The sequence below is a fragment of the Hyperolius riggenbachi genome, chromosome 11 (genome assembly GCF_040937935.1).
Source record: "Hyperolius riggenbachi isolate aHypRig1 chromosome 11, aHypRig1.pri, whole genome shotgun sequence".
NCBI lineage: Eukaryota > Metazoa > Chordata > Amphibia > Anura > Hyperoliidae > Hyperolius > Hyperolius riggenbachi.
Genome location: NC_090656.1, coordinates 139,086,042 through 139,113,250, shown reverse-complemented (window position 1 = coordinate 139,113,250; position 27,209 = coordinate 139,086,042). Strand labels below are relative to the sequence as shown.

Sequence of the window (27,209 nt, the reverse complement as noted above, 5' to 3'; positions counted from 1 at the left end):
GGGGACAGAGCTTTAACCTCCTCCCGACCTAACGCCGGTGGCGCCCTCCAGGACCACCTAATGCCGAATGGCATCAAGTCCTGGAGGTGGGGATTAGCAGGGAATGCTGCACACGAGTTCCCTGCCATGGCGCAGAGAGGGGATCCGTGATTAGCCTGCCAGCCGCAATCGGAGCTGGCACGCTGTTATAAAAAATAAAAGGGAATTTATTAATTTCTGCCCTTTAGATTGTAAGTTCGCAAGGGCAGGGTTCTCACCCTTGTTGTGTCTTGGAATGTTAATAATTTAATAGCTTGCACTCTGTTATACATTTTAGTCCTCATATTAAATCTGTTATTTTTTTTTTCAAGGTTTTGATGAAACAGGTCATAACAAATCACACTCTACCAAAACCTAAAAAAGAAAGTTATGGTCAGAGTTTCAACAATGGTCTATTACAATAAAATGATTACATTTGTAAAAGGTTATAGAGTATAGAGTAGCCTAGGGTCTGACAGAATATATCTCACACTTTCTTCTTACCTTTTATTTCAATGCAGATTTCATCATCTCCAGTCTGGTGACCTGATCCTTTCTTTCCAGCAGTAAGTCTTTGCTCCCATTCTTCAATCACTACCGCTTTCTCTTGATCACTTAAGTAAATGGTATCTGGATGCTTTTGCTGAATGTGCATTTTCACAGTGGTGATTTTGGGATTTATCAGTGTCACTCCACACACCATGCAAATTAATCCATCCTTGGTTGGAGTATAGTCCATTAGGAACTCCAGCTTCCAGCGATCATGTTGGTACTTGCGGGGATCCTTTGGAGCTTTACCTTGTACTCTTCCAAATGCAAACTCCCAAGAAGCACTTTTCCCCTCTGACAATGCTCCAGCCCAGCTGGACTCCTGTTCTTCTTCCTCCACTGTGTCACAATCAGGTGTCTTTAACACATCCATGCCAGAATCTACATTACCGAGACAGAATGAAAAAAATACAAAAATTAAAAATGAAACAATGAACAGCACAATTCCATATGTACAGTTGTGTTCAAAATTATTCAACCCCCACTGAAATTGAGTGTTTTGGCCAGTTTGACATTGATTTTGATCATTTCAGTCATCTTGTTTACAATTAAATCAAAGAGGCACTTGTAAGTCAGACAAATATAACATAACATTTATAATGAAATAACCACAAATGTCTTTTCTGTGCTCACATCATTATCAGTTTTATTCAACCCCCAAGTGACATTCATTCTTAGTACTTAGTACAACATCCTTTTCCAGTTATAACAGCTTTTAAACGTGAAGCATAGCTTGACACAAGTGTCTTGCAGCGATCTACGGGTAACTTAGCCCATTCTTCATGGGCAAAAGCCTCCAGTTCAGTCACATTCTTAGGCTTGCGAGCTGCAACTGCTTTCTTTAAGTCCCACCAGAGGTTCTCAATTGGATTTAAGTCTGGTGACTGCAATGGCCACTCCAGAATGTTCCAGCCTTTAATCTGCAACCATGCTCTAGTGGACTTGGAGGTATGCTTGGGATCATTGTCCTGTTGAAAGGTCCAACGTCTCCCAAGCCTCATGTTTGTGACGGACTGCATCACATTTTCATCCAATATCTCCTGGTACTGAAGAGACTTCATGGTACCTTGCACACGCTGAAGCTTCCCTGTACCTGCAGAAGCAAAACAGCCCCAAAGCATGATTGACCCCCTGCCATGCTTCACAGTAGGCAAGGTGTTATTTTCTTCATAGGCCTTGTTCTTCCTCCAAGCATAGTGTTGATCCATGGGCCCAAACAGTTCTAATTTTGTTTCATCAGTCCACAGAACACTATTCCAAAACTTTTGTGGTAGTATTCTGTGGACTGATGAAACAAAATTAGAACTGTTTGGGCCCATGGATCGACGCTATGCTTGGAGGAGGAACAACAAGGCCTATGCAGAAAAGAACACCTTGCCTACTGTGAAGCATGGTTGGGGGGGGGGTCAGGTCAATCATGCTTTGGGGCTGTTTTGCTTCTGCAGGTACAGGGAAGCTTCAGTGTATGCAAGGTACCATTAATTCTCTTCAGTACCAGGAGATATTGGATGAAAATGTGATGCAGTCCGTCACAAACCCGAGGCTTGGGGGAAGTTGGACTTTTCAACAGGACAATGATCCCAAGCATACCTCCAAGTCCACTAGAGCATGGTTGCAGATTAAAGGCTGGAACATTTTGGAGTGGCCATCGCAGTCACCAGACTTAAAGGGAAGGTCCAGGCATTTAAAAAAAAAAAGGAGTTTCACTTACCTGGGGCTTTTACCAGCCCCATGCAGCCATCCTGTGCCCTCGTAGTCACTCACTGCTGCTCCAGTCCCCTGCAGGCAACTTGCCGACCTCGGAGATCGGCGGGCCGCATTGCGTACATTTTTATGCATTTATGCTAGTGCAGGAACATTAACATGTATTTTACGCGTTTAGTAGTGCCATGCGTAAATTTGTACACGTTGCACCACTAACGCATAAAAATGTATGTGTTAATGTTCCTGCACTAACGGGAATGCGTAAAAATGTACGCAATGCGGCCCGCCAACCTCCGAGGTCGGCAAGCTGCCAGCGGGGGACTGGAGCAGCAGTGAGTGACTACGAGGGCACAGGATGGCTGCATGGGGCTGGTAGAAGCCCCTGGTAAGTGAAACTCCTTTTTTTATTTTGCTTGGACCTTCCCTTTAAATCCGATTGAGAACCTCTGGTGGGACTTAAAGAAAGCAGTTGCAGCATGCAAGCCTAAGAATGTGACTGAACTGGAGGCTTGTGCCCATGAAGAATGGGCTAAAATACCCGTAGATCGCTGCAAGACACTTGTGTCAAGCTATGGCCACTTTTAAAAGCTGTTATAACTGGAAAAGGGTGTTGTACTAGGTACTAAGAATGAATGCCACTTGGGGGTTGAATAAAACTTATAATGATGTGAGCACAGAAAAGACATTTATGGTTATTTCATTATAAATGTTATGTTATATTTGTCTGACTTACAAGTGCCTCTGATTTAATTGTAAACAAGATGACTGAAATTATCAAAATCAATGTCAAACTGGCCAAAACGCTCAATTTCAGTGGGGGTTGAATAATTTTGAACACAACTGTACCTGTAACTGCTCTAGAACTATGGCAAAGCTTCTCTACTGCAAGATTATGTAACATCAATGAAAAATTGATCTTTTATACTCCGTAGAAAATGTACAAAAAAAAAAAGCCCAACAAAACTCTATTGTTGATAAAAGCGATGTATCAGCAAGAAGGAGGGGAGGCCAGATGTAATAAAGAGGCTGTAGGTGTCTGAAGAGATGATAGATAACCTAGGGAGGTATATACTGTAACTTTTCTATCCCCCTCCGCAGGAAGACGAGAAGCATCTCAGGTTCCATACTTACCTGGGGATTCTTAAGTCCCCTTAAAGAGAACCCGAGGTGTGTTTAAAGAATGTTATCTGCATACAGAGGCTGCATCTGCCTATACAGCCCAGCCTCTGTTGCTATCCCAAACCCCACAAAGGTCCCCCTGCACTCTGCAATCCCTCATAAATCACAGCCGTGCTGTGAGGCTGTGTTTACATCTGTAGTGTCAGTCTCAGCTGCTCCCCCGCCTCCTGCATAGCTCCGGTCCCTGCCCCCGTCCCTTCCCTCCAATCAGCAGGGAGGGAAGGGATGCAGGCGGGGACTGGAGTTCTGCAGGAGGCGGGGAGAGCAGCAGACTGACACTATAGAGATAAACACAGCCAGCTCTGACAAGCTGTTTGTCAGCAGCGTGGCTGTGATTTATGAGGGATTGCAGAGTGCAGGGGGACCTTAGGGGGGTTTGGGATAGCAACAGAGGCTGGGCTGTATAGGCAGATCCAGCCTCTGTATGCAGATAATATTCTTCAAACCCACCTCGGGTTCTCTTTAAGGTCGCTCATCCCTTACCGTCACCCAGCCACAGGAGCAAGGGGGGGTGCACCTTGCCGCGCATGCGTGACAAAGCGTGACTCGGCCAGGCTTTCGGGTTTAATTGTGGGGGACCGAGCCACCCGGGAGACAGCGAGGGACCAGTGGCCTTAAGGGGGTTTAAGTAAGTCCCAGGTAAGTATGGTACCCGGATACGCTTTTCGTCTCAGGTACACGTTAAGGTTACATCCAAACAAATGAGGAGACGGCACACTACTGGCTGCAATCACTTTGCTTGTATTCAGGAACAAGTACTAAGCAGTTAGAGCAATCCGGCTGAGACTAGGCACCGGCAACTCATACAGGTTTTATACACCTGTTCACCTGCTATCCAGGCATCCACTGTTTGAAGACACTTTAATGTTACTTAACCTCCGTGGTTTAACCCACCTGTTGTTGACAGTCCCTTCAGTTCAGATGTATAAATTGCTAGTATTTATGGCAAATCTCATTTCACTATTTTTCACTTTGACATAATTGGCACTTTTGCAAAAGTGAGAAAATACATTTCAGCTGGTGATATGTGTTGACTTTTTGGATACGTCCATGAATAAAGATATTGGATTTTAGGAGCTTTGTGCGGACTTTTTTCGTTTCGAGAAAATACATCAAATGAAAGTCAATGGAGAATGTCACTTTTAAAATTCACATTTTTACATGCGTGAAAGAAACGTACTTCTTGCAGTATAAATTCACACTTTGCATGCAAATCCCCATTGACTTTTAGGCTTTGTTCACATTATTAAATCGCCTGTGCTATCGCAAGCGCAGATCGGTTTATTGAACTTTTTTTAAAGCGCCTTTCCCTGCAAATTTGCGCTTAGAAATGCGCTTTTGCTGAGCGATTATGGTTTTAACTTCCTGACATCAGTTAGGAAGTGAACTCTTTGACCCGGAAATAAATACAATGTTTTTAATCATAAAAGCGCTCGTGAAATCGCTATACAAAATACTTTTTCAAGCGCTTTGCGAATTCCTTATACCTTCCATTGAGCCAAAGCACTCAGTACATATAGCGCGTTTGCGATTTAAAAAAATAAAAAAAATCGAAATGCGCACATGAACACTCTCATAGGAAATCAATGCACAAACGCTTTTTGGGCGATTTCTAAAATCGCCAGCACTTAAAAAAAAAAAAAAAAGCGAGAAACGCTCATAGTGTGAACAAACCCTTATTAGCTGTTCTGGACAAACACTGACAATTTAGACATTCTGAAAAAACCCCTGAAAATTTGCATACTAAGACGATTTCTGATGTGATAAAATGCATGTGAAAAAAACATTCAATTTTCTGCAATGATAAGTGTGAACCATGCCTTTCTTTGCTCAAAGGAAACACAGGATAATAAGGAAGGATTTGAACCCTGGAGAAAGGCTCCACGATACCATTAGCGGCAATTACTTGCAGCCTCAAGCATTGCCACTCATTCAATTGGACTCGACGCTTACCCTCTGCTCCTATAAAATGGCGTTTGTGCTCACCAGCTTCTTTATTGGCTGCACATGTACGCCACTGGTGTTGTAGTTGGGCACCTGTCAAGCAGTCACCAGCAACAGTAAGCCCTCTGAGTGAGCCCCCATGCCCACAGCTCCTTCAGTGCTCCCCTTTCACACCAACCAGCTCTCTGCTGTCACTATTGTAACTAAGGCTCCGCTCTCTCCCTTACTTTCCTACACTTTGCCAGCAGGTGTATTTTTGTAACGCAAGTTAGCTTTCTCCCTATGATGATTGATACGTAGTGTGGCTCTGCTTTCTCCATATACACCAGCAGGCATATGGAATTACAGCTGTCGGTGTATACACTGCACTACACCAATCATGGAGAGAGAGCAGAGCCTAATGCAACAGCAAATGCTACCTGCACTACACCAACCATCAGAGGGAGAAACCTGAACCAAGTTACAAAAGTGCAGCTGCCAAAACCGAACCAGGTAGACTGTGTGCTGGGAGAGGCTATCAGGCTCTGGCAGGCGTCTCCTCATCCTGGGATGTCACTGGGACACAACTGTTCAATCAGGGAGGTATAAAGAGGAACCCAGGACCACTAGACTAGGGATATGGGGGAATCTCCCTGCCTGATGCAACTAACTGCCCTCAGGAGCGTACAGTCGAAACCCTGCCTCACATCACTGACCTCAAGAGCTTGGGGGAGAGACACCCCGGGTTTAGTGTATTCCCCCCCCCCCCCCCCCCCCCCAGGATTTTGCCCTCTAAACTTAAGTGCGACTCATGGTCAGGAGCATCTATAGTCCAAAAAATATGATAACTTTAATAATCTCTCAACATATATCTCTCAGCATATATCAACAATCAACATTAAGACATTCATGACATCCCCTTTTAAAACACAAAAGCTCAACTGCTCAGGTACAAAATTCTTTATATATACAGTGCGGCCCATAATTATGCATACCCCTGGCAAATTTTGATTTAAAGTTACTTTTTTTCATCCAGCAAGTCATTTTTTGACAGGAAATTACATAGGTGTCTCCCAAAAGATAATAAGACCACGTACAAGATGCATTATTGTGGAAAAATAAATAAATATTTCTCAGCTTTTACTTACATTTGAACAAAAAGTGTCCAGTCCAAAATTATTCATACCCTTTACATACTGTCACAGTCTGTGGGAAAATCCAAAGTTATATGCCATTCCAAATAGTCCAAGTTGTTCTAAAGCATCCTAATTACCCTGATTAATTGGGAACAGCTGTTTTAATCAACTCAACAGGTGAAAAACAGCAGCTATCCGTAGTTGGTTTGTGGACAGTCATGGCTAAGACAAAGGAGCTCAGTGAGGACCTGCAGCTGCGCACAGTGGCTGCTCACAAGTCAGGAAAGGGCTACAAGACCATTTCTAAAGGTTTTCAAGTTCCAGTGGCTACAGTACAAAGTATTATTTAAAAATACAAGATGTTCCCCACCGTGGAAAATCTCAGAGGGCGTGGTCAGAAACCAAAAGTGCCACCAGGGCTGGCTAGGAGGATAGTGGGAGAGGTGAAAAAGAATCCAAGGATCACCACCAAGGCCATCCTGGTGAATCTGGGCTCTGCTGGTGGCAATGTCTCAAGGCAGACAATCCAACGGACCCTGTACACTGCTGGTTTCCACGGATGCAGACTAGGAGGATGCCACTTCTCTATATAAAGGCACACAAAATGTCGCTTCGCCTTTGACAATGACAAAACACACAGCAAAAGTGGTGAAGAAAGGGGCCCAGCCAGAGTCCTGACTTGAATCCAATTGAGAATCTTTGGAGGGAGCTAAAGATCAGGGTGATGGAAAGAAGACCCTCCAACCTGAAATATTAGGAGCTCATTGCTAAAGATGAATGGGCAAAAATACCTGTGGAGACATGCAAAAAGCTGGTCTGCCATTATAGGAAGCGTTTGATTGCTATAATAGCCAATAAAAGTGTTTCTATTGATTATTGAGAACGGTATGAATAATTTGGGACTAGACACGTTTTGCTCAAAGGTAAACCAAAAGCTGAGAATTTTTTTTTTCCACAATAATGCCTCTTGTACATTGTCTTATCTTTTGGGAGACACCTTTTCCCATCAAAAAATGACTTGCTGGTTGAATAAAAGTAACTTTAAGTCAAAATTTGTCAGGTGTATGAATAATTATGGACAGCAACTGTATGTAAAACCTGCCCATTTTCAAAAAAAAAAAAAAAAAAAAAAAAAAGATTTTTTTTTATATACTTCTTACCTCCTATATTAATGACTTCTTTGTTTTGCTTGGCCATCATCTTCTTCACTTCAGCCAGTTTATTTTCCCAGTCAAGAATGACAGATGCTCTCTCTTCAGCAGAGAAGTTGGCTGTATGTGCGTGCTTCTGGGAAATGTGTCTCCTGATGCTACTCTCTTTCAGAACTGTTAGTGCAGAACAGCAGTACATACAGACCACACTTCCTCGGAGTCCATTATAATCCATTAGGTAATCTGAACGCCAACGCATCTGATAAAAACTGTTTTGTGAACAGTTAATGGAGTTATTACTGTTACCTTGCCATACACTAATCTCCCATATCAAAGGGTCAATGCCTGCAGGCCACTGGGAAGAATCGCTGCTAGGAGAAGGAGATGGGTTTTGTATTGTTAATTCCTCTGGAACCGCAGAAGTCTTGGGAGCAATAACTCGATATGTTTTTGAGACATCAGGAGTGGAGGTAGATGGCTTTGGAGTTGCGAGGACTGGAAGCTCTGGCATAACTGACAATCTTGTGATAATTATAGGCGTTGGTGTTTCAACTGGTAAGAGAAAATTACATACAAATCAGCATCATATTGCTCTTGGTTGTCTTACACATATATCTACAAATTATACAATACGTTTCCCACATGGTTTAATGTTGACTAATAACAGAGATCACTTACCCTTTAATAAAGGAACGCCAATTCCCAACATAGCTGGTGTTTGTGGTATTTGTTGCACCTGGACTACTGATACTTTCTTATCTTCTTCAACCAGCTTTGGACCAAGTTGTTGCTCATGCTCTGTCTTTATGTTATTAGCTTTAGCCTCTATAACTGTCGCTTGAACTTGCCCTTTAGGCATCAAGATTGGTTCCACAGTCTCTTCATCCTCTATTTTCACTTTCACCTGTGTGTTTAACTGTGTTTGAGCTTCTTTCCCTTTTACCAGCTCCATTCTATCAGCTACCTTTACCTCAGCTTTTTCCAATTTGCAGTCAGTACTTTTACACTGTTCTTTTCCTTGCTTTATGTCTTTAGCTGTTTGCATTTCCACCCCCAGAAGCTGTGCTTCCATGATCTTTTGCTTTCTGTCCAGCAACGGTTGTCCTTGCGTTTTAGATTCTTCCTTCTCCAGCAGTAGTGTACCTTCACCTCTACACTTGTCTTCCTGTAACAGTGGCTTCTCCGCAGCTCTACAAATTGTACCTTCAAGAACCTCTGCATTTTTAGTCTTCTTTTCTTCCTTTTCCAACAGAGCTGCTTCTCTACCATTTTCCTGCACTGCTTTAGTGTCACATTGCTTTTCCTTTAAAGTTGTTTCTCTGGCTTTCTCCTGCTTTTTTCCCTGATCGGCTTTTAACTCCTCAGTTAGCTTTGTCTGTTTAGCTTTCCTGTGCTCTTCTTCCAAAGGTTTCTCCTTTAAAATGTGGTTTTCCTCATCTTGCAGCCTATTGTTTTCTTCCTGTATCTTCTTTTCCTCAGCCTTCAGTGCCTTTCTAGCATTGAAATGACCAGTTTCCAAAACCCAGACACTTTCCTTATTTTCCTGTCGCTCTTTCTTTATTTCCCCATTAATAGTTTCCTTCACCGAATTATTTTCATGCCCTGGCTCTGCAATGACTTCGTCTAACTGCTCTTCATGCAACTCACTCTTCGTCAGATCTATCTCTACTTCTTCCTCATCCTCATCCATTTCTTCTTCTACATCCACAATTTCTTCTGGCATCTCCTTGCGATTTATCCAAGACTCCACTATAATACTTTTCTGAGCAGGGTTGAAATAAATGGATGTGGGGTGATTATCTAGTACATGACTTTTAATATCAGTAATACTGAGACTTGGTAAGGCAGTTGTACACATCATACAGTGGAGTTTGCTTCCTTGAAAATCATAATCCATCAAAAACTCTAATCTTAACCATTGTTTAAGAGACTCATTCATATACTGTTCTATTTGGTTCTTGTCAGGTAGTGGAGGTTGAGGAACCTCGGATCCTACTAAGGGACGCCATGATCCTTTGACTACTGGAGGAAGCCTTCGCCGTTTCTTTTTTGGACCAGGACTTACTGTAACAGCCTCTGTAGAAAGAAAGAAAAAAATATAAAGATAAAAAGTTTACAGAAAATATAAAAATAAATGCTAAATGGATTTTTGCACCAGAAAAGTAAAATTACTTAACATACAGAGAAGAAAAAAAGTATACCTAACAGACAAAAATCCTGGTTGAGAATATTACATATAGAACAACGCATTCATGCGCTCTCTAAGCAAGAGGACAAAGTATTGCTTTTTATGCTTACTCACTCTGTAATTCGAATTACCCTGGAGCAAGACATGGAGGAAAGGTAAAAAAAAATAAAAAAAAAAATGAAAAAAAAAAACTTCCCTTAACACCTAAATGCCTTTAGGCAATGGGTCTAATACTGTTTCACTACAGAATACCCGGTTTTGGCAACCACCTTTACTAGGCCTCTTCAAACTGCACTTCTTAAAATAATAAAAATAATCCTGGAACTGACCACTGCCAGACTTGATATCTGAAGACCAAGATTTACCTGCCCCCTGCTCTTCGCCTCCTGTAAGGGTCTGAGCATCAACACAAAGGTGGGCATCCCAGCTACCAATGATGACCTCCTTCTCATAGGGAGTCCAAGTGAGAGAATAGGAGTGTTTCTGTTGAATGTGTCGTTTGATGGTGCTGAGTTTCAAGGTGGCCAGAGAACTGCCACAAACCATACAGATCATGCTATGAGAACGTGCATTGAAGTCCATCAAATACTCAAGCCTCCAGTGACTGTGATAGTAACGCCGGTGGTCTTTTCCAGGAAGGCGACTGTTCCCTGGCCGGGAAGCCCGCTCCTCGCCGTTCTCTTGCCCTCCTTCATGGTTTCTCCCCTCTCCACTACTATCTGGAGAACTCCAGTCAAAAGAGGCGGGACCTGGGAAAAGCCCACCGGTATATGAATCTGATGGATCTGGATACAAGACATCTATTGAGCTTGAATCTATAATAAAGTGAAAGAATAAGGGGTTAAAATAACAAGGCAAACAGAAGCTAAAACAATGTTTCAGCAACGCCTGAAATAAAATGTATGTATTCATTTAAAGAATACTACCCCGAATTCAAAATTTAATTTTGAGTGAAGTTTGGCAAATTAGAGAGGCCGGTTTTACGTAGTTACATCTAAATGTGTTACAGCACTGATGGATGTTACAGGAAATTAAACTCAAATTCTCGCTTCTAGGAGGACTGCCACTGACACATGACACCCCACTGCCCATACTCCCAAGTACAACTGTATTCTATGCTTTTTGGGGGGAAGGGAAGAATTTATTAGTTGGTATTCAAAGGGCTGATAAATTCAAAAGTCTAAGAAAGAACATTTCCTAGAGATGGTCAATGAGGTGTTAACCATTCCAGCCTGCATGCAAATATTATACAAACTGTACAGAACTGGGGAAAGAAAAAAAAAAAGGCATTCAGCATTGAATCTGCATACAATACAAAATTATTAACATCTCATTACCATCCCTCTCTGCAGAAACAACAGAAAATAAAGCTGTATTTGAAATCCTCTTGTATTGAACATCTCTGCATAGAGTTATAGCCATGCATGTTTAATATAATCTGTTGTGGTCTCTTGGTTTGTATACAGATCATATTTACGTGTGTTATAATCTTATTCCAGATTATATTGCTAACAACCGCTAGAAAATTCACTAAAGCCTCCTACATACGAGGAATGTCGCCAGTGGGGTGGGGGTCAAAACTCAATCCCTCTGGGGAGAGGCCGGCGTGTTCTGTTGATATGGGGGGTGGGGCGTGACGGAGCGACAATACGAGTGGTACCATGCAGCAGGCTGGGTGGGTAGAGTAATTCCACGCCTCCTGAGGAAGCCAGAATTGTGCCGATGAAACATGTAGAGACCCACTTGGCTCTACATCTCCCTTGTTGTACTTCCTCACCTTGAGTTACCGCTTAATGCCCCTCCAGCCCTCTGGGGTACCATACACAGGAGGCACCTCAGCCAGAACTGAAGTTTAGCCATTCACCCTGGACTATCTCAATGCTGCTGCACCATTGCTGATGCTGTGGTGCTGACCTTGTTCCACGTTATCTGGTGCTGTGGAGGTGATATCTACCTGGATCCGTGGGTGATCAACTGATGCTATACACATGCATGTTTGTAATCCTTACACTACTTTGCTTCCTGGCTCCTTATTACCGCTGGACTAAAATTGAATTGGCTTTCACAATCCATTTTCTGTGGCTACTGCTCAACTTTACGTTCCTTGCTTAAAGGGGAACTGAAGAGAGAGGTATATGGAGGCTGTCATGTTTATTTCCTTTTAGACAATACCAGTTGCCTGGCAGCCCTGCTGATCCTCTGCCTCTAATACTATTAGCCATAGCCCCTGAACAAGCATGCAGCAGATCAGGTGTTTCAGTGGTTCAGACTTATAAGTCTGATCTGACAAGACTAGCTGCATGCTTGTTTCTGGTTTTAATCAGATACTACTGCAGAGAAATAGACCAGCAGGGCCGCCAGGTAACTGGTGTTGATTAAAAGGAAATAAACATGACAGCCTCCATATACCTCTCTCTTCAGTTCCCCTTTAAATGATTTAACATGCTGAATATGAACTGAACTGGCTATGAATTGCTTCAACTCATGGATGAGAATGTACCATTATGTGATGGACTAATATTGAGCTAATCCAACTGCATATTATCAAGGTTGGCCGCAGCTGGACTTTTCTGTTCCATCAATCAATTAAAGAGAGTCTGAAGCGAGAATAAATCTCGCTTCAGACCTCATAGATAGCAGGGGCATGTGTGCCCCTGCTAAAACGCCGCTATCCCGCGGCTTAACGGGGGTCCCCAAATCCCCTCCGTGCAGCAGGGAAGCGCTTCCGCATTGGGGCAGGGCTAACCGCCGCAGCCCTGCCTCCCGCGCGTCTATCAGACGCGTACCTCCGCCTCTCCCCCGCCCCTCTTAGTCTTTCTTCACTGAGAGGGGCGGGGGAGAGGCGGCGATGCGAGTCTGATAGACATGCTTAGAGGCAGGGCTGCAGCCGTTAGCCCTGCCTCCAGGAAGAGCAAAATTTACGACCAAGTTGGTCGTTGATTTTGCAGAAGGGGGGGGGGGGGTGTGTGTGAAGGGACTCCCGTTTAGCCGCGGGATAGCGGCGTTTTAGCAGGGGCACAACTAACTATGAGCTCTGAAGCGAGATTTATTCTCGCTTCAGAGTCTCTTTAAAGGGACACTTAAGCCAGGGGAAAAAAATGAGTTTTACTCACCTGGGGCTTCTACCAGCCCCCCTGCAGCCCCCCTGCGCCCGACATCCCCGACTGTAATTAGCGCTGTTGCGGGCCGCAACGCATACAAAAATACGCGTTGTCGCATTACGCACGCATAGATATGCGACAACGCGTATTTTTGTACGCGTTGTGGCCCACAATAGCGCTAATTACAGTCGGGAATGCGGAAAAAGCTACGCATGGCCAGTCCTGACGGGCCTGTCGGCAAAAACGAAAATAGCTGGCAGCGGGGGACCAGAGGATTAGTGAGTGGCTGCGAGGGCACAGGACTGCTGCAGGGGGCTGGTAGAAGCCCCAGGTGACTAAAACTCATTTTTATTTTCTGGCTTAAGGTTCACTTTAAGCTAGCCTTTAAATGGAAAGTGCAAGCTCCATTTAAAAAAAAAAAAAAAAAAAAAAATCATATCTACTCACCTGGTGTTTTCTCTAGCCCCTGGCAGTCTATCTGTCCATCGCGGCAGCTCCGGTGTCTTGGGATACCCTGCGTTGCAGATGCCGACCTCGCCAGGTCGGCATGCACTGTGCCTGCACCGCTGTCAATCACGCTCCTGTGGTCTGGTCATTTGCAACTGAGGGGATCCCAGGACACCGGAGCTGCAGCGAGGGACACATAGGCTTCCAGGAACTGGAGGAACCGTCCGTCCGTCCCGGCGTACGTTTTTTTTTGGGGGGGAGGGGGGTTGAGCTTGCACCGTCCCTTTAAGGAGGCCTCCTCTTTATTTGATCCGATTGTCTTTCAATTGGTAATATGTGTATGTGGTGGAAGTGGGTTGGTTGAGGTATGAGGCGGGAAGTGTGTATTGGGAAATGGATGCATACGTAGATCAGCATTTTAGAGTTAATGCTTTTTATATGCACTTTTGGTATTAAATAAAATACTCTAACATTTTTTGAACATATACTGCTCCGACTCCTCAGCCCTGGGTACCAGGGCTGTGGAGTTAGAGTCGAGGAGTTGGAGCAATTTTGGGTACCTGGAGTCGGAGGTTTCATAAACTTAGTAGGCGGAGTTGGATGATTTTTGAACCAAATCCATAGCCTTTGTAAAAATTAGCCTCAGAAGTCGGAGTCGAGGAGTCTGAGCAATTTTGGGTACCTCGAATTGGAGGTTTCATAAACTGAGGAGTGGGATGATTTTTGTACCGACTCCACAGCCCTGGTGGGTACAAAAATAATCCGACTCCAAGGTTTATGAAACCACAGACTCCAGGTACCCAAAAATTGCTCCGACTCTACAGCCCTGTTTTAGTCAAAAGTGGAAGCTTGTGGCCACCTCGGCAGAGCTTCTTTTAGTGCATGTACGTGGCCTAAGATGGTAAGCAGTTATTCCAGGTGACAAAATCCCACTGACATTACAAAGTAGGCCTGAAAGATAAATCGAATTTAAACCGAAATCGCGATCACCAAGATCACAATTTCGGAATCGTCAAAGCAGCAATTATCGCAATCACGTCATTTCCACATGGGGGAAGTTTGAAGAAGTGGCTTCAAACTTCCTAAAAGTCCCAATGCGTGCGGCCCACAGCGTTGGACTTGCCTTCCGCACGGGTCCAACGCTGTCTGTCCTCTTTCGGCGTCTGCCGGCTCTTGTGCTTGGCAAAACTCTGGGTTCCTGTATGTCACATGACATACAGGAAGCATTCCGTGCATTAGAACCTACAGGAGGCGAAGTGGATAGACTGGCATCGCTGGACTCGTGCTTGAAGCTATGTCCAGTACTAATGCAGCTTGGGAGACAGAAGAGGCACAGAGAGACACAGAAAAGTGGGCACAGAGACAGAGCGGGCACAGAGAGAGACATAGACAGAAGGGAACAAAGCTTGATTTGAAGGAAATCGTGAATCGAATCGCAATTTCAGACAGAAATCGCTTAATTCAATTTTTTCCTAAAATTGTTCAGGCCTATTACAAAGTTAAAAAGATATAAAATTGAATACTTACCTCAGTAGTGGGAAGCCTTTTGATAGTCCAGAGGCTTCCGGGATCCTCCTGGAGCCCACCGATTGGGGATGGAACCAATTGAACAGATTGGACAATGGCTTTTCAGATATATTTTTGCGGCCGCACTTTCGTCTGTGTATAAGCATTGCTGCACCGTGCAAGTGCAGCCTGCACCTTCACAGTAGCACAGAGCCGATTGTATACGAGCGGCTGCATGCTACGGCATAAACATGAACCATACTTAGCGGGGGGGGGGGGGGGGGGAGTGTGGGGGGGAATTAGAGGCTTCTAAGAGCTCTCCTTTAAAAATATCTATCAACTTAGCAGCAAGTCACTATCTCTTGGCTTCCACATGGATGTGAGGATTGCTCCACCCTGATGAATAAGTGTGTTGCGGTAGTAAACGAGACAACCTATAACTGTTCAGGAAACATTAAATCTTGCATCCTGGTTACTGAAAACCTAAAGAGAGTCTGAAGTGTCATAAAATGACACATTTATGTTCAGCAGTTTCGCCCTAACTAAAACGCTGCATCCCCGCGGCAGATTGCTACATTTAAACCCACCAAATCCCTGTGGGAAAATGCGGGGATCACTTCCTCATAGAGGCAGAGCTTTGGGCTGCAGCTCTGCCTACATGCGTGTCAATACCCGCTGATCCGTTGCCTCTCCCCTCCCCGTCTACCTTCACTGAGAGGGGAGGGGGAGAGGCAGAGATCCACAGAGATGTTTGAAGAACAGAGATATGGACTTTCCTTGTCTAAAAGCTAGGCAAACAATAGTGGATTTTTAAAAACAGATTAGATCTTAGATTTGATTTGAACATTTGATCTAACAATCTATACAAGAATAATAGGGGTGTCCATTGGATGAACTTCAATCTGTGAATTCAAGCACCCAAGGGGGAAAAAGAAGAGACAGAGAACATCAGGGGCGCCAATATAGTACTTAGAACAATGGGAAATAGAAACTAACAAAGTACCACTTACAAAACCAGGTTTCTAAAGGCAACCACAGTAACAAGCAAGTGGTGAATTCTGTCTCTATGTGGATCTGTATATACTTAATCCTGTTGTCAGGGAAGGGGGGGGGGGGGGATCTTGTGGCCAAATAGTAAAATACACCTACTGACTTTAGGGAACAAAAAAATAATAATAATTATGACAAAAGGGCATATAATTATTAAATATTGGGCTAACAATTAGTGATGGATGTAAAACAGAAAAAATGCACCTTTATTTCCAAATAAAGTATTGTCACCATACATTGTACTAGGGATAAAATTTGGACGTTGCAATAACCGGGACAAATAGCCAAATAAAATGTGTGGATTTTAATTATGGTAGCGTGAATTATTTTAAAACTATAATGGCTGAAAACTGAAAAATAATGATTTTTTTTCCATTTTTTTATTATTCCCATCATAATCCATTTAGAATAAAATAATTCTTAGTATAATGTACCACCCAAAAAAAGCCTAATTGGTGGCAAAAAAACAAGGTACAGATCATTTCGTTGTGATAAAGTTATTGGGGAATGAATAGGAGGAGCGCTGACAGGTGAAAATTCCTCTCGCCCATAAGGTGAAAAATACCCACGGGCTGAAATGGTTAAAAATACAGGGATTGGTTTATTGAAGCCGCACAAGTAACTATTTTTTGATTGGTTTATTTCATTTTTGTGGACTAAGCACAGCTATTACTGTATGTATAAATTATTTATGATGACTATTATCTGAGAAATAGAATATTTTATCATATTTCTATTTTAATTACAGTTTAAATCCTTTAGAAGTCGGTGCATTTTCTCCCGACTCAGACTCCAGGTACCCAAAAATTGCCCCAACTCCGACTTCTCGACTTCACAGCCCTGGTGGTCGGAAGCCAAAAGTGACACCTGTGCTGGCCAGGAGGATAGTGAGAGAGGTGAAAAAGAATCCAAGGATCACCACCAAGGCCATCCTGGTGAACCTGGGCTCTGTTAGTGACAATGTCTCAAGGCAGACAATCCAACGGACACTGAACACTGCTGAGTTCCACGGATGCAGACGAAGGAGGATGCCACTTCTCCAGATGAGGCACACAAAAGCTCGCTTGGCCTTTGCAAATGTTAATCTGGACAAAAAAAAAAAAAAAAAGGACTTCTGGTCTTCTGTGTTATGGTCAGTTGAAACAAAAATTAAATTGTTTGGTCACGATGTTTTCCTCATTTGGCATACAGAAGGAGAAACCTTCAACCCAAAGATCACCATCCCCACTGTCAAACATGGTGGTGGGAGCCTAATGCTTTGGGGGCGTTTTTCAGCCAGTGGACCAGGGAACCTAATCACAGTAAATGGCACCATGAAAAAAAGAGCAATACATGAGGATTTGCAATGACAACATCTGGCAGTCTGCAGAGAAACTTGGTCTTGGGCTCCAGTGGACATTTCAGCATGACAACAACCCCAACACACAGCAAAAGTGGTGAAGAAATGGTGAGCAAACAACATTAACGTTTTGGAGTGGCCCAATCAGAGTCCTGACTTGAATCCAATTGAGAATCTGTGGAGGGAGCTAAAGATCAGGGTGGTGGCAAGAAGACCCTCCAACCTGAACCATTTGGAGCTCATTGCTAAAGATGAATGGGCAAAAATACCTGTGGAGACATGCAAAAATCTGGCTTGCAATTATAGGAAGCGTTTGATTGCTGTAATAGCCAATAAAGGCTTTTCTATTGATTATTGAAAGAGTATAAATAATTTTAGACTAGACACTTTTTGCTCAAATGTAAATAAAAGCTGTGAAATGTTTTTTTTTTCCACAGTAATTCCTCTTGTACGTGGTCTTACTATCTTTTGGGAGACAACTATGTCATTTCCCGTCAAAAAATTATTTGCTGGTTGAATAAAAGTAACTTTAAGTCAAAATTTGCCAGGGGTATGAATCATTATGGGCAGCGCTGTATATCCCAGCGGCTACCCAAATCCAGGCTAGAGATTACTGCTCCCAGCATCTTTTTGAACCCCAAGCTTAAGTTTGGGAAAACAAGGGGTTTAAGCCTTGTACAAACACTAGATGGTTCTACCAGCTCAAACAACTAGAATGCTCTGCCCAGCACAAATATCATCACCATGTATCTCCCACTACCAGAACTGCACACACTGCCTCAAAGTAACTGCAGCAGAAATTATTTTAATTGGTCAGTTAAACAAACAATAAGATACTCCAGCAGAACATTAAAAAATGCTTTTACAGGGGATCCCTGAATATTCAGTATTCAGCTCAATGCAGAGAGAAACGAGCTTCCAGATTCTACCATAATTATTCTTCTGGGGTATATTCCCACATGAGTGGAGGAAGTCCCTCCACCTTCTTAAAGAAAACCTGTAACATCAAAAAGATCCCCTGGGGGGTACTCACCTCGGGAGGGGGAAGCCTCAGGGTCCCAATGAGGCTTCCCACGCCGTCCTCCGTCCCTCGGGGGTCTCGCTGCAGCCTCCCGAACAGCGGTGATGTAAATATTTACCTTCCTGGCTCCTGCACAGGCGCTGTGGCGGCTCTCGGCTCCGAAACAGGCGGAAATACCCGATCGCCGTTGGGTCTGCTCTACTGTGCAGGCGCAAGTCTCCGGCGCCTGCGCAGAAGAGCGGACCCGACTGAGATCGGGTATTTCCGTCTACTTCAGAGCCGAAAGCCGCAACAGCGCCCCCGCTGGAGCCTGGAAAAGTAAATACTGAACAAGCTGAAGGATTTGTTGGGCCGCTGTTCGGAGGGCTGCAGCGAGACCCCCGTGGGACAGAGGATGGCGTGGGAAGCCTGATTGGGACCCTGAGGCTTCCCCCTCCTGAGGTGAGTACCCCCAGGGGAACTTTTTGATGTTACAGTGTTTCTTTAAACACAAGGTATGGATAGGCTCCTTGTCCTTGGTATGTTGGGGGAGAGCTCTGCCCCTACACCATGTGAGCGAATACTGATATAAAGAAAGGAGGCGAAACAAGATCAGCTTCACAGGTTGTCGCTTAAAAGAGCCAGCATGCTAGAACATTAAAGAGGAGCTGTCACCCATACTACCTCAGAAAAAAAAACATAAGTAGATAAATACTTGCTCTATTTACATAACATATGTATTGCACTGTCCACACTTTGAGTTTAGTGATCTTTCTACAGAAAAAACAAAACAAAAAAGCATTTCCCATTTTAAGTGTAGCTATTTTGAAGCCAATCCTGATGTCACTTTCTCCCATACTCTCCTCTGCCTGATTGTGTATGCATTGCCCACCCTTCACTATACAAAGTGCTTTGTCTCAGCATGAGAAATATTGGCGAATCAGAGAGGAACAGGAGGTGTGGGAGGGGAAAACAGGAGGGAAAAAGGCTTCAGCCAATCAGGCTGCATTAGATAAGTCTGAGGGGAATGATGCTGGGCATACATGGTCCAATCTAATCGAGCCGCCGGATCGACTCCCGCCGCCGTCCGGATCAATTCCCGCTCGATTGATAAGGGGGAAAGCAAACCGTGTATCCCCAGCATTAGAGAAGCAAAATAAGAAAAAAACAGCATGCCCTGCAACTTCCTTTTTGTGTACCAAATCAGTGTCAGGTAAACTGGGGAATGATCATTTATCAACAAGAAAAGTAATAGTGAGTTTAAACTTTGGATTGCCTGGTTAGCATCCTTATTTCTTGTTTACCAGATAAAAATAAAGAATTGATTTTTGATTTTATGCCCGACAATTACACTTTAAAGGCCTATTCACACTATTCACCACGATTAGCGTGGTAAAAGCATTGTACTCTCCCACGATCAGCGCTTGTAACGCGATCACTCGAGAATCGTGACAAAATGCTGCAGGTAACACGTTTTCCAATTGCTGTTAATTAAAAAGCGATAGCACTTTGGCGATTAGCGGGAATCTTCCGCTAATCGTTTAGATGTGAACGAGCCCTAATGCTGGGCATACACGGATGCAATTATGCGGATCGAGCCGCTGGCTCGATGCCGGCGCACCCCCGCTCGTACGCGCGGATCGAATCCCGCTCGTCCCCGCCGGCACTCCGTGTCAGCCGCTCGATTCCCCGCTATTGTCCGGGATAGAGCGGGGAATCTATCCGGCAGGTTATCGGACCTGTCGGATATTATCAATCGAGCCATTAGCAGAAAAGGAAAAGAAACTCCGTGTATGCCCAGCATAAGGCTGGGTTGACATGTGGCAGAAAAAAGTTAAATTTATCATAACTGAATGGATAAGAACAGATCCTTTCACATTAGTCCATTCAGAAAGGATATCTGGCAGGCATCCAACAACACAATTTGGAATAGACTAATGGAAATCCTCCCTCTTAAGGTAGGATTTTCATTTGATCACTGAGTGGTAGACCAATAAAAATCCTCAGGGAGGCTTCCCATTAGTCTTTTGCAAACCAATGGGAGCCTGATGCATTTAATGATGCTCTCTGAATGCACATGTGACGAGTAGGTGGTGATATGAAAACTGAATGGAAACACCAGATGAAAAACTGATGCCACTGCAACAAACTGATCTGTTTGAACAGAAAAAAATACTAGTTTTCTTCATCCTGTTCTGTGACACAGAGAGCAGCAAAATTGATGCCCTCATACACTGTAGATGGGGACAGTCCCTTGTAGGTAAGTAAATGCACACTGTAACCTGAATTCATTTGTGTGTTCGGTTGTGTGGCTCTGCAGCGAGCCATTAAAGCTGCAGAGCACTTATTAGTAAAAAAATAGCCTGGTCACTAAACGGTGGTCCTTAAAGGAAACCTAAATCGAAAAAAAATGAGTATCACTTACCTGGGGCTTTTACCAGCCCCATGCAGCCATCCTGTGACCTCGCAATCACACATGGCTCTTCTGGTCCCCTGCTGCCAGCTAGTTTTGTTTTTGCCGACTGGGAGTCGGCCGCCCGCCATATGTACCTCTTTACGCATTCCCACTGGTGCAGGAAGCCATCGCGGACATTAACAAATACATTTTACGTGTTACTGGTGCAATGCGCTAAACGAAACTACCTGGCAGCGGGGGACCAGAAGAGCCATGAGTGACTGCGAGGGCACAGGATGGCTGCATGAGGCTGGTAGAAGCCCCAGGTAAGTAAAACTCCATTTTTTTTTCGGTTTTAGGTTTCCTTTAAGTGGTTAAAGTTGCGAGACCTCGGAGGGGTAATAGTATTTAGTACCGCTGGGCAGTATTACAGCAGCAGGGAGAGACGTCATTCGGCTCTCCCAGCACCCAACTCACCGGCGACGCGACAATATGTACGCTGGCCCAGTTCCATGCTGCATACAATATACATTAAATCTGCATACAAGTCAGTATTATAAGCCTTCCACTAACAATCGCTTTTGAAAACACCTGTGACCTTTACACCACCATGCTCACTTGGCAACACCACATCAAGACAAAATGGAAAGGTGCTAATTATTGGTACAATTTTTAGTGAAAGATCATATTTTCAATCAGGTTATTCAGATTGTATTGCAGGAAAACAGAGAAACTGATTGGCCCAATCAATCTTGAACACAGTGTTCTCCCCAGAATTTTTTTTCCAGCCGGGTGGCATGAAATAGTAGCCGAGCTGCATGAAAAAGTAGCCGGGTGGCGCAATATGAAAAAATGCAGGACTGGTGCTTCTTTGTGCAACTCTGCTTATAGTATAGGAGGAGGTGAGCCAATGACAGCCGGGTGCTCATCAAAACTAGCCGGGTGGTGCACCCGGCTGAAAGAGCCTGGGGAGAACACTGTTGAACAATCACATTATCAACCATTATCTATAAAGAAATGGTTGGATTTGGATATGATCTGGCAGAGATATGATCACAAATTGGATTCTTTAGGGGTGTGAATTGACCAAATATGATCTTTTCTCTCAATCTGAATGAACGTAACGAAAATATGATTGCTCCCAAAAAATAATAATGTTAATGTGCACCTTAAAGTAAAACTGTAACAAAAAACACAGTCCCTGCGGGGTACTTACCTTGGGAGTGGGAAGCCTCTGGATCCTAATAATCCTAATCCTTCCCCCTGTCCTCTACACCCCCCAGGATCCTGTGCTGGTAGCCCCCAAAAAGACAGCCAACAAGCTTGTCGTCTGTGGCACAGTAGCGCCTTCAATACTCACCTACCCAGTTCAGCAGCGGCTTTCCAATGGGCTCCAGTGGAAGAAGCCGGACCCGATCGGGTCCGCTCTACTGTGCAGGGGACTTGTGCCTGTGCAGTAGAGCAGACCCAATCGGGCTCTGTTATTTCCGCTGGAGCCCATCGGAAAGCTGCTACTGCACTGGAGCCGGGAAGGTACATATATACATTGCCTCTGATCGGAGATTGACAGTCCTGGATCCCGGAGGGTGAAGCCTCATTAGAATCCAGAGGCATCCCTCTCCCAAGGTAAGTACCCCCAGGGGCTTTTTTTTTACATTAAATGCATGGTAGTCTAAAATATATCTGAGGCAGAGTAAAGGATCCTGCAGAGGCTTCCCACCACCTCCACCTTTGTTATCAAGGCTGCACTCTACAAAGAGGAGTGGGGACGCAAACTTCCAGAGAGTCCAGGGTAGCAGTGGTGGTCTGGAGGAGGGTGTGGGAAGCCTGGAAGATTCAGAGGCTACTCTCTTCCTAGGCAAGTACAGTAATGTTAGTTTTGAGTTAAATTTAAGCTTGGTTGTTTGAATTCTCAAGTAACTGAAACCTATACCTATCTGGCCTCAGGTAATCCCCGTCTGTGTCAAATACTAGAGACTTTACTGTTTATAATTTTTATCATAGGTTTTCTACCGCTTTCTAAAATGAAATGGCTGCACCTCCCATTCACTATCAATGAGTGGAATCAGCACTACAATAGAGGGTAATGCAGGTGCTATGTGTACAAACGAATGGCCACTTGCATTGTATTCCATGTCTGGACAACAGGTGGTTTAATACAAATATTTTTACCCAAAATTTTTAACCCTATTATCAAATGACTATACAACATTAGTACAACCAGGCTTTTCATAACAACGCAAGAATATATGTTCAGGCAGGGGTCACACTTGTCGGCTTTCGTGCGCGTTTTCTGCACAGAAAAACTGTTTTCAACTGAGAACTCATGTTAATCAATGAGCTAGGTCACACTTGAATGTAGATTTCGCACGCAGAAAAAAAACTGACATCTTTGACAATTTGTCAGTTTTCTCTATAAATTACATTAGCTGTTGTAAGGTAGAGGTCACACTTGTCTTTCAGTTTTCTGCAAAGTGTAGAAACTGAAAGACAAGTGTGACCCCTGCCTCAATATAAATTAAAAACGTGCATGATGTTAAAACAAACACCACCACATTTACGAGACTAAAGGGAAGTACACGTCCCCAATCGGTACTGTTGAGAACACTAGGTGTATGCTACAAAACCACACGTGGCTAGAACGCAAAGTAACCGAAGAATTTCACTTTCCCTCTCGAAGACTCAGGTCACATGCTACCAACCAGTCTGCAGTAACACCTATTGCCTGCAGGAGCCGCTAGAGGGCTTATTTATCTGCTAATAACCGCCCTACGGCACCGCGCGGTAACCCTTCCAACTAAGCTCCGCCACTCACCCCTTGCGGCCTCCTCCTTGTCTGTTATCGTGGAACGATCCAGGTCTACGCTGCCACATCTCGATAAAGATTCACCGGCCGAGCTCGTGCGGGGCCCTAGCGTCACTTCCGGCTCTTTCTCGCTGAACGGAGCACGCTGCATGTCTACTGACTGCCGCTCTTCCACCTGCCCCTCCGTCCTCTTCCCCGATCTTCGGCGGTACATTGCGGAACAGAGACGGGGCGCACCCGGGATACACACGCCACCAGCACCGCACAGGAAGGCGGGGCTATAACGTGACGCCACTTGGAGGACAGAATAACCTACCGCCAAGCGCCGCACAGGACTGAGGGGCGGGGAGAATGACGCAAAGGGGCGGCGATCTAGCTTAGCGCCGCACAGGACTGGGGAGGTTTCGGATGGGTGTCGTCACGCTAGGGACTGTGGCGGCTTCCCAAAGTCGCATACATATAGGGGGCGGTACTAGATTACCATTGTGGGGGCGGTGTCTACTGTACGGTGCCGCACGGGACTGAGGGAGGAGACTCGGGACGGGGATATTTATTCATTACGGAAGAACTGGTTATCCAATATTCAGCAGGCTGACCAATCAGGGCAGACCTGTAGTGGCCACACGGTGAAGTTGAACAGCCCTGATGAGTGCGCATCGTTTTGGAAATACTTTTCTCAGTTACAGCTGTGCAATCAATAGTCATCCGCGTTCCTCGCTATTCTATGCAGTTTCAGTGTAAATACACAGAGCGCTTGTACAGGCTGGCACGCAGGAGCCGGGGCGGGCTTCTCTAGTCGTCACATGTACAGAACGAGGCAGGCGCTGAAGAATCCGTCTCGTCACTGTAACAACGGGGCCCGGGGGAGGGGGAAGGCTCTACAGTTAACTGATCCGCTGCCACAGCTCGCATTACTAGATTCCGCCAACAAAACCTGCTTAATAATAAAGCGCTACATTGAATTTTTCTTTACTGTTAATGGCTGTGGCATTGCCTGGAGTGAGTGTGTGGTTCTCTGAGGGAGGGGGCAGCGGTGAATAGATCTTTGTGCTCTGTAAAGGGAAAGCCATATCAGAAAAGTACAACCAAAAAAGTAAAACGCCGCCAAACCGAAAAGACTAATTCTGGGCAGTTTCAAGAGAAGTGTAAGTTGGTATATGTTGATTTGTACGTCTATAAAGTACAACGCTATCAGTGCAGTGCACCTCAACTTGACTTTTTGTTGCCTATAAACTCTGTTTATTGTAATAGAAGTTATTATAAAAACATTTAATTCAATCTAGCAAATGGCTGTTAAAATAGTGAAGGTGCCCATACATCAGACAATGTATGGGCAGATCGACCAAGAGTCAGATCTCTCTATTGGAGAGACATCTGTTGCCCATACATGCAGACCGATTCCCAATCAATTCCATGCCGAAATCGATCCGGAATTGGCCTTGTGATGCCATCCCGATGCTGTCCCCCAATGTTAAATGTGCCCAGTGCACTATACATTACCTGTACGTGGCCGCCACTGGCTCAGTCTATACACATGCCCCACACACGCCCACACAATTCAGGCAACCACATGGGATACGTGTATGGATAGTGTCAGAGGTGGCCACGGACAGGTATTATAATGCACTGGGGGGGACAGCCCCAGGGGATTTGTCGCTCGTCCCAATATCGCTCACCATTACATCTTGCAGCATATCCGATTTACACACTCGGCCCGAAATTGGTCGCATCGTCAATCGGGTATGCACTTAGATGCACCAATTTTTACATTGGGTGTCTCCATCATACCCATTACGAGTGAGCAGTAGGTTAATGCTGGTGGGGGAACAAAGGGCTGGAACTGGATGCCCTAGTCTGGCAGCTGGTGGGGGTGCAGAGCACTGGAGCCAGATGTTCCCGAGCCCTGGGAGAAGAGAGATACCGCTGCAGTTGGGAGTCGGAGCTCTGGGCTGCAGCTGCTTTTGACCTTAGAGCTGCTTGTCTACCTGGAGGTGCTTTTGTCACAAATCGGGGATAGAAGAATATCAGTAGCTTTACTGATATTCTACTATCGATGTTACCCTGTGCTCTTTTTAATAGGCACCTATATTAAATGTACTCAACTTAAAGGACATTCGAGGCGAAAATAAACAAATGAAATAAACAATTGTATCTATCTTCCTACTCCTAAAAATGACTTTTTAAGATATTCCACAGTTTTATTTTATGTTTAAATCTACTTTTTAAGTTTAAACTGTTTTATTATTTTTGCTCAATGACACATTCATTGAAGTATGCCAGAGCTAAAATCTATGAACTATTGACCCTTTTTATAGCTTTCCTGCTCTCAGAAGCCATTTTCTGCTAGGAAAGTGTTTTATAGTTGGAATTTCTTATCAGTGAGGGTCACACTGTGGTCACTTCCTGTCTGAGTCAGGAGTGAGTCAGCCACTTACATACCTGATAGTTAACTCTTTCAGGCAAAGAAAGAAAAATAAGTATGTGTCACCTCGGGTATGTGCCGATGGCACATGAGTGATACATGAGTGCTTTAAGCACTAATTTCTTTAACGAGCATTAGCACTAATTTCGGATAATTAAGAAACGGGTAATTTGATGGGAAAAACAACCCACTTGGCGATAAAATTGTGCAAGTGAGTTTTTCCGTACCTGCGGCTGAAAAGGACAATTCGATCAAGCAACTGTAGGCTGCTATTCCACTTGCAAACGTAATTGCATTTGCAAAAGCTTCTTTTTCCACTTGCGGCAATTGCGACGTGAGCCGCCAGGAGTGAAACGCAATCACACCAAATATCGTGTAGCCCGATGATTGCGATTGCGACCGCTAATGGAAAAGTGCATCAGGAGTTAACATGTAAAACACTGTGCACTCGCGATTGGCAAAACACCGGTGATCTGCTTTTGTAAGCGTATCGCGGCTAGTGGAAAAGGGGCCTAATGTCTGATATTAGGACTCTTGTATGGTTAAAAGGACAATTTCTTTGAAACACACACGACAAACTTTTGCAGTACAAACTTTATTCATCTTTATTGGCACAAAAAATAGGGTCTTAATATATAAACTCTCATCCGAGAATTCAATCTTCATGAGCAGCAATAGGACACAGTAACCACTTAACGACCAGGCTATTCTGCACTGATCTGTGCTGCATGGGCTCTCCAGCCCACAGCACAGATCAGGTTTCAGCCAGGGCGACCAGACTTCCCCCCCCCTTTTTTTACCCACTAGGGCGATGTCCTGCTGGGGGGTCTGATCGCCGCCAGCTATCTGTGTTTTGCGGGGGGGGCTCCTCAAAGCCCCCCATCCGTAGCGATTTCCGCCCTCCCTCTTCTTACCTCCTTTTCGCTGTGGGCGGCACAGGACGGCAATCCGTCCTGCGCCGCCTAGGATAGGCTTCAGCCTATCAGATGCCGGCGATCCCCGGCCAATCAGAGGCCGGGGATCGCCGATCTCCTTTACGGCGCTGCTGCGCAGCAGCGCCGTATGATGTAAACAGCGGGGATTTCGACCCTACGTGTTTACATTTAGCCTGCGAGCTGCGATCGAAGGCTCGCAGGCTGTTCACAGAGACGCCCTCCGTGAACTGACATGGAAACCATGGGAAACCACTTGCGACCTGCCGACGCCTATTGGCGTTAGCCGGTCGTTAAGTGGTTAATATCCTTCATGAGACTGACAAGATATATAATCTGCCTTGACGCAATAAGCAGTTACAA

General features: G+C 44.6%; 1 protein-coding gene and 1 long non-coding RNA gene across 3 annotated transcripts in view; one reads left to right on the top strand and one right to left on the bottom strand.

Annotated features, from left to right (window-relative positions):
• The window catches only part of ZFTA (zinc finger translocation associated), a 33,453-nt gene extending 9,369 nt beyond the window's left edge, over nucleotides 1–24,084 (bottom strand). Inside the window, exons 1-5 of one of the 2 annotated variants that reach the window (XM_068261457.1) lie at nucleotides 23,502–24,084; nucleotides 10,214–10,663; nucleotides 8,339–9,736; nucleotides 7,670–8,212; nucleotides 523–948 (exon numbers count right to left, since the gene is read on the bottom strand). In XM_068261457.1, coding sequence (XP_068117558.1) covers nucleotides 523–948; nucleotides 7,670–8,212; nucleotides 8,339–9,736; nucleotides 10,214–10,663; nucleotides 23,502–23,706 — 3,022 coding nt within the window. In that variant the 5' untranslated portion in view covers nucleotides 23,707–24,084. The remainder of the gene's footprint in view (nucleotides 1–522; nucleotides 949–7,669; nucleotides 8,213–8,338; nucleotides 9,737–10,213; nucleotides 10,664–23,501) is intronic. The other variant, XM_068261458.1, reaches the window with a different exon arrangement.
• LOC137539000 (uncharacterized) lies at nucleotides 536–17,645 on the top strand. Its single transcript, XR_011024914.1, has 2 exons — nucleotides 536–584; nucleotides 16,701–17,645. It is a non-coding gene; the product is annotated as an uncharacterized lncRNA (long non-coding RNA).
• Nucleotides 24,085–27,209: the final 3,125 nt, after the last annotated feature.